General features: G+C 43.0%; 1 protein-coding gene across 1 annotated transcript in view; it reads right to left on the bottom strand.

Annotated features, from left to right (window-relative positions):
• insra (insulin receptor a) overlaps positions 1-13,617 on the bottom strand; it is a 51,791-nt gene that overhangs the window by 4,470 nt on the left and 33,704 nt on the right. The window contains exons 5-17 of the mRNA XM_070973458.1: positions 12,825-12,969; positions 12,250-12,464; positions 10,853-10,979; positions 10,130-10,383; positions 6,799-6,966; positions 5,362-5,560; positions 4,134-4,414; positions 3,899-4,038; positions 3,052-3,211; positions 2,071-2,170; positions 1,907-1,974; positions 787-1,016; positions 369-479 (exon numbers count right to left, since the gene is read on the bottom strand). Of these exons, the coding sequence (XP_070829559.1) occupies positions 369-479; positions 787-1,016; positions 1,907-1,974; positions 2,071-2,170; positions 3,052-3,211; positions 3,899-4,038; positions 4,134-4,414; positions 5,362-5,560; positions 6,799-6,966; positions 10,130-10,383; positions 10,853-10,979; positions 12,250-12,464; positions 12,825-12,969 (2,198 nt within the window). The remainder of the gene's footprint in view (positions 1-368; positions 480-786; positions 1,017-1,906; positions 1,975-2,070; positions 2,171-3,051; positions 3,212-3,898; positions 4,039-4,133; positions 4,415-5,361; positions 5,561-6,798; positions 6,967-10,129; positions 10,384-10,852; positions 10,980-12,249; positions 12,465-12,824; positions 12,970-13,617) is intronic.

Genomic DNA, 13,617 nt, shown 5'->3' with positions numbered 1-13,617 from the left:
TACAGGATGAAGGGATAAGTATAAATCAATATAGCAAAACAGTATATCTGTGTAAACCATCGGCTGTTGAGTCGCCCTGTCTGTTATGCCCTTTATTGCAAAAGTGAAATTTCCCATGCAGAGATGAAAAAGAAGCCATCAGAAATTTGCATACTGATAAGAAAAATGCAGCAAAGGATTAGTGTACCATTTATCTCCTTAAAATGCAGAAGTGAAAAGAAGAAGTTCATGACAGAAGCATTTCTACATGTGTACTGTCGCAAGTCCACCAAACTAAGAGTTCAATCCAGCCTAAAACAAACATGAGCGTAACTCAAACACTTCATTTCTGGCTCTTGATTCAAGGGTCAGTGTTGCAATCTCGTTACCTCAGCGTCAGGTCGCAGAGAGCGCAGGTAGCTCTTCAGGTCTCCGTGGGTCATCAACTCCATCACCACCAGGGTGGGCTGGCCTTTAGACACGACGCCCAGCAGACGCACCTGGGGGGGCGAGAGCGAGGGTGCTTTCATTTCCATATAGTCTGATTTAAATGCAGTATGACAACTGGTCTGGCAACAGCAGGTGATACTGCTGCCCTTCACACAGCTAAATGTAGGAGCGGGCTGGTATTTGCACGTGATGGGACATTTAGTACCGACTATTCTAGATCAGTAACGCGTCTAATTATTGACAGTTAAAGTATATTAGTGGGGTTCACTGATTCATGCCCTCCCTGGCACTTGTCGGCAACCAAACAATACAACTATACAAGTTTCTCTCTCTCAAAAGATGTGGCCAGCTCCTTACCACATGATGGCAGCTGAAGGCCTTCATGACCGAGGCCTCGTTCAGGAACTCGATTCTCTCTCTGAGGCTGGCCGACTCGTTCACCGTCTTCACTGCTACACGTGTGTCCCCCTCGCCCTTGATGATGTCCTTGGCGATGCCCTCGTAGACCATGCCGAAGGAGCCCTGACCCAGTTCTCTCAGAATGTTGATCTTGTCTCTGGCCACCTCCCACTCATCCTCCTCATACACTGCCGGCACATTTCCAGGAACACGTTACACATGCAGCTCTATAGCGTATGACTGTGTGCTTCCATGCACACAGGAAGCAGGTTTGGGAAGTTGGCATATCAGGAGGAAGATTTCTCCATTATGCTCGACCATCTTTCCAAAACTGATCTTATGTTATATGAATTAAATGTTAAATTCTGAAAGAAACCGGTTAGTGTTTTAAGATGCTGCAGCTTAGAGATTTTGGGCATGTTTCATTGCTTTGGAGCATTTGAACTAATTGAATGAGCAAGAACAGAGCAGAGCAAAGTTGATTAAGGCGTGTCACAGATTTCATACATGAAACAGACACAAAAACATATTATCCCATTTTCCTGGATAATCCAGCAAAGGCCATGAAGTTACCTTTAGTTACGTGTTTGCTGCAGGCGGTGATTGTTTAATGCACGCTTAATGAGCTGTCAAACAAACTGAGGTCTGAAGAGTGCATTTCAGGTTTGATGAATAATTCTGTAAGACGGCTGAGGCTCACATCATCTGCACTGCAAACTGTATTCTACTGGTATCCAAGTAACACAGAATTGCACAAACTGTCATCTCCGGTGTTACTGGACTGTTTCAATTTGTTTTTGAGCTGACTGAATCCTTATTAAATGAGCACCATCAAAACCTGGATTAAAAGTTCATTATCATTCTGTTACCTGAAGCACATTACTGACTGACTGTTGGTTTTAGTGGCTTTGGAGTCCTCTCACTCGACTGCTTCTCACTACTCTCAGACTTAGGACCGACAGTACTTTGAGTTAAAATTGCATTTTGAAGTAAGGTGCCATAATCTTTAAAGTGAAGTCTAAAGTGAAAAAACTCAGCATCTGTGTCACTGATCAAATGGCTTAAACTGTTTGCTCACCGTCATTAGCACTGAGATACTCTGGGTTTGAGGAGGCGTAGATGGGACCACTCGGCCCTTGAGTTTGACTAAAAGGAAAACAAGAAAAACATTTCATGAGAACACAAACAAAATATGAAATACTAAGAACAGGAATGACTGAGCAGGATGTCATTATTGCGTACTTCTTCTTGAATATGACGAATCCCGCCACGGCCACAAACAGCAGCAGGACAAAGCAGATGACTGGTCCGATGATGATCTTCACGATGTAGAGAGGATCGCCTGTTCAACACATCCGCCCGAACAGTGAGTCACATTTCAGGTGAAGCACAAAAACAAGCTCTTATGAAAGCCATTATGCTGCTCTGTGAACATGATCTGCTTCAAGTAGCATCTTTTGATCTTGTGAAAATGCTCAAGAGGACTAAGTCAAATGAAGCTTGTGCGTGTTTTTCATGTAAATATTCTGCTTTTATGTATGTTTACACTCATTTCCTGTCTGGATTTAATGATTTTGACAGCAGTAGATTACTGTTCAGATCAGAAGACAAGAAATATTTTAAGGTAAAATAATAGCAGATTTACATCCATGCACTAGGGCTCAAAATGAAAATCGCTGCTCCTGTCCTTTCTGCAACTGATTAATGTTTTCCAGAATATGAACATTATCAAATTCATTTCAGATTAAACATACACCAAGTCCCAAATCCACACTACTGATTCTATGCAGGTTTTGAGTATGTAATGTGTTCACTCTAGAAGAGTGACAAAATAACGTGTACTTGAACCAGCCAGCATACAAACTAAGTGCTGTCGATTTTTGAGTGTGCTATCTATCTATCTATCTATCTATCTATCTATCTATCTATCTATCTATCTATCTATCTATCTATCTATCTATCTATCTATCTATCTATCTATAAACGTGCAAGGCACAGCTCACTGCTGGGGAAACTGAAATAAATTGTGTGAGTAAAACTAAAATTAAGTGTTAAATCTTAAGGAAAACATTCTGATGTCTCTGTGAAGTTTAATCTGCAGTTGCTCGGTACACTTTGATGATTAGTGTGTAGTACATATTGCATAGAACTGGTATGCTGTCTGGATTTGGGACGCAGCCTCAGTCTTCACTTGGTTTGCCTTTGTGGCAGATGGAGACTTACTTGCATCCTGGACGTAGAAGTATGTGGGCTCGGTCCAGGATCCGTTCCCAGCCAGCGAGGTGGCCCGGATCCTCACCGTGTAATTCCCAGGATGCATCACCTTCAGCTTGCAGCCACGGGTCACCTTGTACATGTTCCTCGAGACGCAGTAGTGCAGCTCCTGCGGAGGAACAACACTGAGGTTCAGGCAGTGGACAACAAACAAAGAAGCAGCATCATATGGTAAACAGCTGCGTCATCATTTCCCCGTTTAAAATAGCGTTTTGACTCATTGTATAGGATACACTGTTTCCTCTGCCTTGTTAAAAGTGTTTCATGTCTTTTATGTTTCCAATGTAGAGACATCTGAGCAAATAACAGCCAGATGTTTTGTAAATCAGTCTCCACAGCAACTAAAACATGGCGTAACGCTAAAGTAACTTTTCCATTAAGTTAATCAACCACATTACAGTAGCGAGACCACAAGGCCAAATTTCAAAATACGAGTCAAGTAATGAGTATTGCCTCTCTTATTTGCCTGTGCGGCATGGCTTGTTTTAAGATGGATAAATTCAATTTGATTCTCAGTTAAATTGCCATTAGTATTCATTCATTAGTAGCCTGAGCCATTATGTTTAATGAGAAAGGGGAATAGAAAAAGTGCCTTCTGAGGAAGAATGAGGGCATGTGTTTACGTGTAGTGGTGAACTCGGCGGTGAACTCATGTACTCGGTGACCCAACAACTCAAATCACTACAAACACTAAAGCCATAAAGGCATGACAGATGTGTGTGTGTGTGTGTGTGTGTGTGTGTGTGTGTGTGTGTGTGTGTGTGTGTGTGTGTGTGTGTGTGTTGTGTTTCTTCACCTCGGTGTCTCCCAGTCTCTTGTAGTTGACCTCGTACAGGATGATCATACCATTAGGGGCCACTGGCTCCTGCCATGTAATATGCACTGTATTTTCTGTCACGTCGTAACTGATGGGACCCTCGACGTCATCCGCTTTGTCTGCGGAAAACAAAGTCACATGGTTTCATGAATGATATTTCTATTAAAACTGCATTAAAATAGAAGATGAGATGCATGTCTAAGAGCCTCCACACCTTCAGGCATCGTGCGGGCGCTGACGTACGCTGCCATGCTGCAGCGGGCCGGGTCGGTGGGGTGGTTGCAGGCGTGGATCTCAATCTGGTAGCTGGTGAAGTGGCGCAGGTTGGAGATGACAGTGGACTCCTTGGCGTGGACGGTGACCACAGTCTTTGTGCTTTCAAAGGTGTCCTCGTCCTCGGGGATGTCTGTGCCCTGTGGCGGGCTCGGGGCGGTGGTGAGGAAGGGGTGTGTTCGGTTGGCGATACCCATCACGGACCGTCGCTGTCTTGAGCGTCTGGGCGAGGAGGAAGTGATTTACAGAATGGACAAAGACATCAACTTTGAAAAATAAAGCATTAGACTTTTAGAGGATAGAAGGAAAATCTAAAAGAAGTGAAAAAGACTGCTTTTAAACTCCATCAGAACTGCTTGTCAGATGGTGGAAGAGCTTCAGAAACCCCCTCCTGCGTCTGGCAGTTTCTGTAACTTTACGAATTCAACTACGCAACATTTACACCCACTTTACGACATGATTGGCCAGCTGTGCCGCATGAGCAAGGAGCCAGGGTTTGAACTTCTCTCTCCAGCTCTCTTTTTCATTTGTTACACAACTATTTCTGTAACTTTTAGCATGTAATGAGTGCAACATCATGAATGTTTACCAGGAGAGATATTTAATTGATATTGCCTCTCACCCCTCGCTGTGACAGCTGGTTTTCCACTCTGCCTTCCAGTGCGGCCATTCAGTTCAACTATAAACATGATTTTCAATGGGGTAGGACAACACGTCGTACGAACCACTCAACCAAACCCTGCGCTTATACAGTGTCCCATTCTGAATTTTGTTTTTTCTCTTTGACCTTCCAGCAGAAGGGTGGATGGTCCTGAAAGACAGTTTAAGATGAACCCCTCATACTCCAGTGACATTTAAATAAAACATAACTGGGCAGAATGAAGTGAGACAATTTGATTTAGTCTTAACGCTCAAACTGCTCCTTTATGAGGGTGATTTGCATAATCCAAATACCAAACACAAGATGGTGCATGAGGACTTTGATTTGTTGTGTAGGAGGCTAAACAATGTCGAACCGGATTGAGTTTGTCAACATGAAGACAAAGAAGAGAAAAGCCTTTCTGATTTAGTCCAACTTGACTCAAACCTCAACATTTGTGCGCAATAAAGCTAATAAGTTTTCTTACATGTAATTCATAAACAGACAACTCTGTTGTCAGTTGTCTTACTTGATCTCAAAGACTTCATTGTGGATGTAATTCTCAAAGGTTTTGCGGTACTCTGAGTCTTCTTTCTCCTTCTTCAGCTCCTTGTCGGTCTTTGGGCAGGCACAGCATCGAGTCCCCTGGCCCTGCTCCTCCGTCTGGTTCCACTTCTGCTCCTCGTCACTGTCCACCTGAGTGGGCACTCGTGACGGAAGCTTCATCCCTGGTGAAACAGAGTCCGAGAAAAAGTGAGAGGAAAAAACACACAATCAGACAGAGTGGGATGACAGGTGCAATAACACGGACACATAACACAGTCTGAAGCACAAATATCCACGCACACATCCTCCCACACACATGCCTGAGGGCCATGTCTGTCATTGTCATCCCCAGGTCCTCACCCTCTCTAGTGGAGATAAATTACCAGTGACACGACCTCCCCGCAGACTCCCATCTCTCTGATGTGTGGGAGTTATGGGAGTTCAAAAGAGGAAAGTTTGGGCTTGGTTGTGTGCTAACATGGAAGGGCAGTGACGGCAGGGCATCGACGTAGGTCAGGCTGTGACAGGAATAATTCAACCAAGATAAATGTCTGAACTTTGCCTGAACCCGAGGCGGAGTGAGAGGAAGATCGTGATTGTCCCAGTGTCTGGTTTCACATAGTTTAAGATACATAATACCACCCAAATAAAAGATTCACCTTCACCGCAATTGATTTTCTTGCTCACTGGGTCCAGGGTAGCATTTTCCCTCTTAAGGGCAACGGTTCAATTCAGAAAGCGGTCACTATGCGGAGAATGCACTCAAAGATAAAACCATTCCACAAATTGCTTTCCCGTTGCACTTTTCTGTCCAAAATCTCGTCCTGCTGCGACTCCATGAACACCGTGCCTCAGACATACTGCTGTCGCCATGTTTTTATTTAATGAAAAAAATGTGTGGGTTGAGGAAATTCTGTCAGAGCTTCTGCAGCTAATAAAACCTTTTTGTAAAACATGTCATAAAATTAACGACAAGGCTCTTGTTCCTGGTCCTAGAAAAAATGAGTTATATCAGACTCTGTTATGTTTCATGTACAAGAGGTTAGCTAACAAAATCTATCAAGAGAACAAGGTTTCGATCGTCGTGTCGGGTGCTTTATTGTTATTGTTTTGTAGTTTTGTGGTGGAGGTCATCGTTAAGATTGTGATTGTGCTGATTTGTATATAATGAGGGTTGATGTATACTTGAATTATCTAAATAAAATCGACCCAGCGAGGAGGATCAGATCACGAGGACACCACATCCTGATAGCAGACTCGAAGTGATCAAGAGCCTTTGACTGAGGAGTTTCTCTACTAATATAAAGGTGGCAAAAGACATTCGCTCGCTATCTCTTTCGCTTTCAGACAGTCAAACACACAAAACCACAACAACAGAAGCAGATACTAAAACAGGACAACCACAAACAATGTGGCTCACCCTTCTGGCAGTAGTCAAACTTGTAGAGCTCACTGGCTTCAGGCTGGCGCTGGCAGAAGACCAGGTAGTGAGTTATGTTGCCGTTGGGGTCATTTGGAGGTTTCCACTTGAGGATGATCTGTGAGGAAGAGTTGGACGAGGAAATGGGGTCCAGCGGGACCGAGGGTTCTGGGGAGACATCACAGACAGAAGATAGGTTTAATAAATGGGAAAGGTTAATGCTTTTAGGACCTCACTTACGTTTGTTTATCCACCCAGTTTATATCATTGGGTTAAATAACAAAAACACGTCAGTATGAGGAAATACTCTCAGACAACAGTTTCAACTAAAACAGATCATTATAACCTTCATGCAAGTACAGTTTACTGCAGGGCTGTTGTCTTAGACTGCATTAGCTTTAGCCAGCTGTATCTAATAAATTGGCCATTGAGTGTCAAGTCACAATGTAGGAACTAAATTTACATAACAGGTATGCCTGGAGGCATTTTAATGACCCTGTAATAACACTGTGAATTGTCAGAGGTCTCAACTACGGCCTCAAAGTGTTAACAAGCTCATTTTCTGTGATAAAAGGTATTATTTTTTATAAACACTGCGCTGCCTGCGCGGCTAAGCAATTCAAAACAATGAATGTAATTCCACTGGTCATGATACTGCAGTTTAGTGAGTCTCCAGCCGGTGTTTCTGCAATGTACAAGAAATTCTCATCCAGAGAAAACAACTATTAGTCTTAAAGACATTCAGTGTGTAATAAGTGTATGATTATCGGTGACTTTTCCAGTAAATGTCTGCAAATGAATCATTGGGATTCATCAAAGATAACAGAGGAGAAGTGCTGTTTCAATCTGATTTGCATTTCATGTAACAGTACAAGTCATGAAACACACTTACTGGCAGGGCGTTGCTCTGTGACCAGCAGCTGCCTGCTCTGGGCAGTTTTGGTTTTGGTTTATGGCACAACTTGATGTGTGTGTTTGGCTCATTTTAGAGAGCCATGTGTAATGTTCCCACTGTGCTGGACATTCCCATTTACATTCAGATGTTGTGTTAAAGTTGATGAAGACCACATAAGAAAGTAGTCATTTTAGTACTTCTTGTGAAACTCTGGGCAACACATAAAAGATAACTTTTGTTTGTTGTAATTTGCACATTTTGACACATATTTTAATACCATTTTTAATACCGATTATATGTTTTAAAGACTGATGCTTATTGACTCTACATCATGGTTTCCAATGTTGCTTTGGAAGCGTTAGTTTAGTTCTTTTAAGTGTTCTTTTAAGCTGTGGTTTAGATGTTTGGTTTCAGTTCTAGTTTACAGTTTTGGCAGGTGTGGTATTTTGTATATTTCAAAATTTCGAATTATTTACATCCATTTATTAAAATGTTTTCATGTAAGTTTTGCATTCTCATGAGAAACTGTAGCTAAAAGCAGTTATGCTGTCTTTTTTTAAACCTTATTTTCAAGATTGATCAATTTTGAAAACTGTCTTATTTCCAACGCAGTTTTAGTTCTCACACTACTCAGTTGTTTATGTAAACTTTACATGATATGCATCCTATGCGGTATGTGGTGCACGAGTGAAATTACAGTATCAGTTCATCTAAGACACGGCATGGCTGCAGAGCTGCATGTATTTTCAAATTGCGAAACAAACTGCAATGTGACGCACATTATTCTATTCTTAATTCGATCCTACTTAGTGAAAACAGATTATCAGCACTAATGCAAGAGGAATAACAAACATGAGTCAGTGTGTGATTTGCAAAAGCAGGACGGGGACTCTGGCACCAGCCACAAGTGCTTGTTGTTGGTGAGAATTAAACACAGCTAAAACGTCTTTGGCAGCTACAGAATCATTGTTTCAGAACAGATTGTTTTTTTTAATCAAACTGTACATCGAAATGTGTTTTGAGATCTTTGGTTTGCATCAACTGCAGCAAGCTGAATCTGCCTCCTGTGCCGCAAGTGCAAAAAGAGGTTACCAGCTGCATGTGGCGTGAACGCCGATCTCTGTGCATCATATCTGATTGTCTGGTGGGTCGTCTTTTTAGCGTATTCTCAAAATAAGACACACTAGTGCTGGCCTGAAGTGGAGCAGGAACTCTGAGAAAACAGTAACAAATATAACTGAACAAAGGTTTACGTGTCGACATTAATACTTCATAAGAAGAGTGTGTGATGGGGAGAACAGATGTGAGAAAATAGTGGCGCGAGGGGAAGTCGGACTGAACCCTGAGGAGACACAGACACCAGAGCTTCGCTGTTGCAGTGTGATTATGTTGTCCCCGTTCCATGACGGTGCAGCACACTGGTCCGACCGCATTGTCAGACTGAGTTTCATCAGCAACAGCTCATCTGTAATGACAGCTTTGCCCTCTGACGAGGTATGCTGGTTAAAGATGACACAGACCAGGAACCCGGAGCGGTTGCCAGACGGATAGAAAACAACCCTGGTTGACTGAATGATGCCTTACTGCTGGAAGCCAGTTTCGTGTGAGTGAGGGATGTCATGTTTGATGCGGTTTATCAGGAAGGAAACATACATTGTGCAAAAGGAAGCCAGTTAGACAGGACATCATGGCAACGACGAATCCAAAGTGCACACGACACACACTGTGGGTGGCAGAGTACAATTAAGTGCTGGGGAAGAGATTTATGATTGCTGCATGGCCGACTGATGCAGACACCTTGCACGCGGCGGCGCCCTGTCGGTCGGAGGCCCCCCAGGCGAATCATCCCATCTGTCTTCCTCTTCCCTGTTCTTGTGCCAAGGACATTTTGGCAGCAGCCAAACTGACACACACAAGACTAAATCCACCAGTCAATGATAGTAACACCACAAGAAATGTGGATTCAAGACGACCCTAAAAATAGTTGAACTCTGGTACAGGAGAAGAAAATAGGCCTTTCCCACTATGGGAACTTAACGACCCAGTTTAGTGTGAGGTCCTACCTTGTGTTTCCACTGTGTTTCACAAACTAGAACATTTTTTTATTCAAAAATGGCAAAACCTCAGGATAGATTTTGCCATTTTCATGGGTGTTAGCCAGGCATGTGCAGCTGTGGAACAGGCAGTGGAATGTAATGGAAAATGTCGCATGTATACTGAAACACACTTCCATACAGTGCTTAGCCTTTTAGCTAACATTCATTTATTCCATTTAATGCCCCTGAGAGTACTTGGAATTTGGATTTAGCTCCGCCTCCTCAGAAATGCTGAAATGTAGGTTACAAAACTTGTAACAGTGCAGTGGAAACAAAAGCAGAGCCAGTGCGAATGGCTACACGTTGAGCTACAGGTTGTTATGTTCTGAATCAGTCTTACTGGTGGCGTTGGTGCGAACATAAATGATCTCGCTCTTGGCTCCGTGGACCTGATGCTCATCAGAGGCTGACAGCTGGGTCTTCACCAGTATGGCGTACTGTGTCCAGGGCTTCAGCGGCAGGATGAGATGTCCTGGTTCAAACTGCTCTTTATCCCCTTCTGTGGCTCGACGTGGAGGGTCAACGTCAGCTATCACCCAACTGTTGGAGCCACAGGCGTCCTGCCCATCAAACTCTGTTACGTTCTGAAAAGGTCTATTGTGAGGAAAAACAATAACAGTACAAGTCGTTATATATAGGCAGAAATTGCACTTCAGTTGAGAAAAAATTTACAAAATTGTATTTATCTGACAACTCAGCGAAAGAAAAGCCTTGAATGACATCACTGCGGTCAGAGAGACCGTCAAAACAAGGCTGGATATTCCAGGATATCAGGGCTGACACTTTTTCAAAGACACCAGCAACGTCACCGAAGATGCGCCCCAGTTTTATCGACTGCTGAATCAGTTTAAATTTATCTGATCAATCCACATCAAGACGCATTGTTTTCAGATGTTTATACGTTATCACAATTTGTAATGCGAGCGTTTTAAATGAGTCACTGAAGCAGGAAATAACACCACCATCAACCACTAGATCTAACTGATCTGTTTTTTCTATGATGTTCTTAAGCAGCTCATAAAAGAACTTGTCTGACAGAGATTCAGGTCTGGTTGTGACTTACGCTTCTTTGTAGAGCACCATGAAGCCAAGCAGATCTCTGAAGTCTGGAGGCCAGAAGGGTTCCCACTTGACCATTATTTTATCGCTCATTGTTCGAATCTGTGTAAACTTCAACACGTGGTTCTCACCTGAGAAAAGACATTCATCAATTAAAAGCAACCAACGGCTGAAAAAGTTCAAAGTAAAGTGAGAAATATAGAGAGACATTAGTGAAAAAACATCTGGCTTTGTTGATTCAGTATGAAAACATCCCAGTGTCCTGGAGCAGCCGCCCACCTTCACCTACTCAATCATTTAAAGCAGATTAAAAATGGATAAGACCATGGGGCCCCCCCTCAGACTAAACTGAGACAACTGCACTCCCCCAACGCTGCAAAACTCTGGGGCGCAATTTCATATTCATATTTCATTTTGGTCTGTGTGTTTTAGGGGTTTCTTTTTTCAGTATTTTTAGAAAGAGATGCAAAAAAGCCCCCCTCCAGGACATGAACAGGGAAGTTGCGGTTCATGGTCTGCGTCTTAAGCCCTAAGTACAGTGCCACCCCAGTTTTTGGAGTTTCTACAACACCTTCTACTTAACAAAAACCGAACCTCTGTGACTTGATTTGCTCAGCCACCATACACCATCCAGCTGCAATGTCCTGACCTTCAGCTCTGGCCGGGGGCCCCTGTAGTAGAGATCTTTACGGTGCGAAAAGAACCAGAGGAAAGAACTACGCAAACCCAACATGGAGTCAGTCAGTCAGAAGTCAGAAATATACCCGAGGACTAGAATCAATCCAAAACGCAGTCAACCCCAACAGAGACAGAACAATACTGGCAGCAGCCATCAATAAATGAGCATCTGTGGTTGAAAAGAATAGATTTATATGTCATTTTCCCTCAACTTCACACATTTTGCCTCAAAAACACATTCTTCTCCCATGACATCTGGGACATAATCACATCTGACAGGGGCTCCACTACGATCCACTTGGGAGACCCAAGATCTGCAGCAACAGAACACGAACCCTTCTCGACCCACCCCCCTGCATTTTCCTCTCCTTCCTGCCTCTTTTTTATGTCAAGTTAAGAAGGAAACGTCAAAAAATGAGATTACACCCCTGTCTTCATGTATATAAAAGCACCATGAACTCATCCTGACACCCTGTCTCTGAGGATGCAAACAGAACACCTGTATCGCTGTTATCATGTTGAAGTTGTTGGTGCTTTGCTCTGTTGGTTGTTCCTATTTTTACCGTGTTAGCAAAGGTCTGCAGGAAGGCAATTGCAGACAGAGGGGAACAAGAAATGACCATCATAACAATGACCGCGTCTGCATCTGCACCGACTCTGTGTTTTCTGTTACCAAAGTAACTCCTGCAACAACTGGCATGTCTTCAGAGCCGAGGTCCTTACATGAGGCCTGGTCTCCGTTGGTCTTTGAGGCGATGTCGTTCTTGACTTGCCGCTCCTTGGTCCCCGTCACCTCCTCCATCTTGCGGATCTCAGACATGCAGAGTTTGGAATTGTAGTGGAAAAACATGCGTCCCTGCAGGATGGTCAGCTTGTGTTTGGACCAATCCCACAGCTGCCGCAGGTTCTGGTTGTCCAGGGCATAGAATGAGTAATTCCTGGAAAAGAACACACAAAATTGCATGAACATATTTTTCATGATACACGATGCCATTTAGCTGAGGATATTATCACAGAGCTTCTTGAATAACATGAGTAGAAAAGTATTTCTGCATGGTTAGCCTACAATTTGCAGCATCATCGTCCTTTGCCATTTCTACTGTAAGTGTAGCTCACTGTGCTACAAGCCTCTTCCACCTCGTCCGAATGAAGCCTCGTATATGATTTGGGAAAGTCTAACCAAAAACAGTTACCACAGAAAGACATTTTGAAAAGGTCAGTCCTTCCTCTTTTAACTCATAATTACAGGAGGAGGCTCTGACATGGCGAGGACAAGATGGGCTCGGTAGGAGTCTCACCCGATTTCCTGTTCCACCCCACGAATAACATGAAGTTTGCGGAAAAACGAGAGGGATACGAGGGCGTAGGAACGTCGCACTGTCAGGTAGCCAGTGATCTCCTCCAGCTGGCCGAGGCTGGCCTCCAGTTCGGCTGCTATGTTGTCTGCAGGAAAGCAAAAGACACAAGCCTTCAAGTGACATCTGGGTCTACGTTGTGCTTACTACAAATGACAGATGTTCTTTGGCAGCAATTATTTTCTATGTAAAAGCTAAATAATATGATCCCCCTATTTAGGCTGTGCCGACACAAAAATAATTGTTTTTATTATTATGCAAACCTCTATTTTTTTTTGATAGCGAAATTTACGCAAACTGCGATTCAATGTTGAATGTGTTGAAATAAAAAAAACATTAAAAAAAGAATAAATTCTCTAAAACTTCACCAAGTTCGCTGCTTTTTCTCATACAAATTATGCTTCTCTTGCATTCTTTAAGGTACATGAATCAATCAATCAAACTTTATTTGAAAAGCACGACCAAAGATCCTTGTCGTAGATGGTATCGTTACAGGATTTTGTCTTAGAGGTGTTCAGTTATAATCCTACATATGGCAGCTTTTTATCATTCCCTCCTAAAGAAAGCATATAAACCAATGAGTGTGGGCACAGTCTAATGCTTGGTGACTTCTGATGATAGGAATGATAGGAAGAGCCGACAGTGAAGGACCAGGAAGTTATGTCGGTATGAACGCTTGGTTGCCACAAGCCAGCTATCCTGCTTAAAACCCAAAAAAGTCAACACACAGCAGTGA

This window comes from Chaetodon trifascialis, chromosome 11 (assembly GCF_039877785.1).
Source record: "Chaetodon trifascialis isolate fChaTrf1 chromosome 11, fChaTrf1.hap1, whole genome shotgun sequence".
NCBI classification, from domain to species: Eukaryota; Metazoa; Chordata; class Actinopteri; order Chaetodontiformes; family Chaetodontidae; genus Chaetodon; species Chaetodon trifascialis.
Note: the sequence above shows the minus strand (reverse complement) of the source record. Positions and strands in the feature narration are given on the sequence as shown.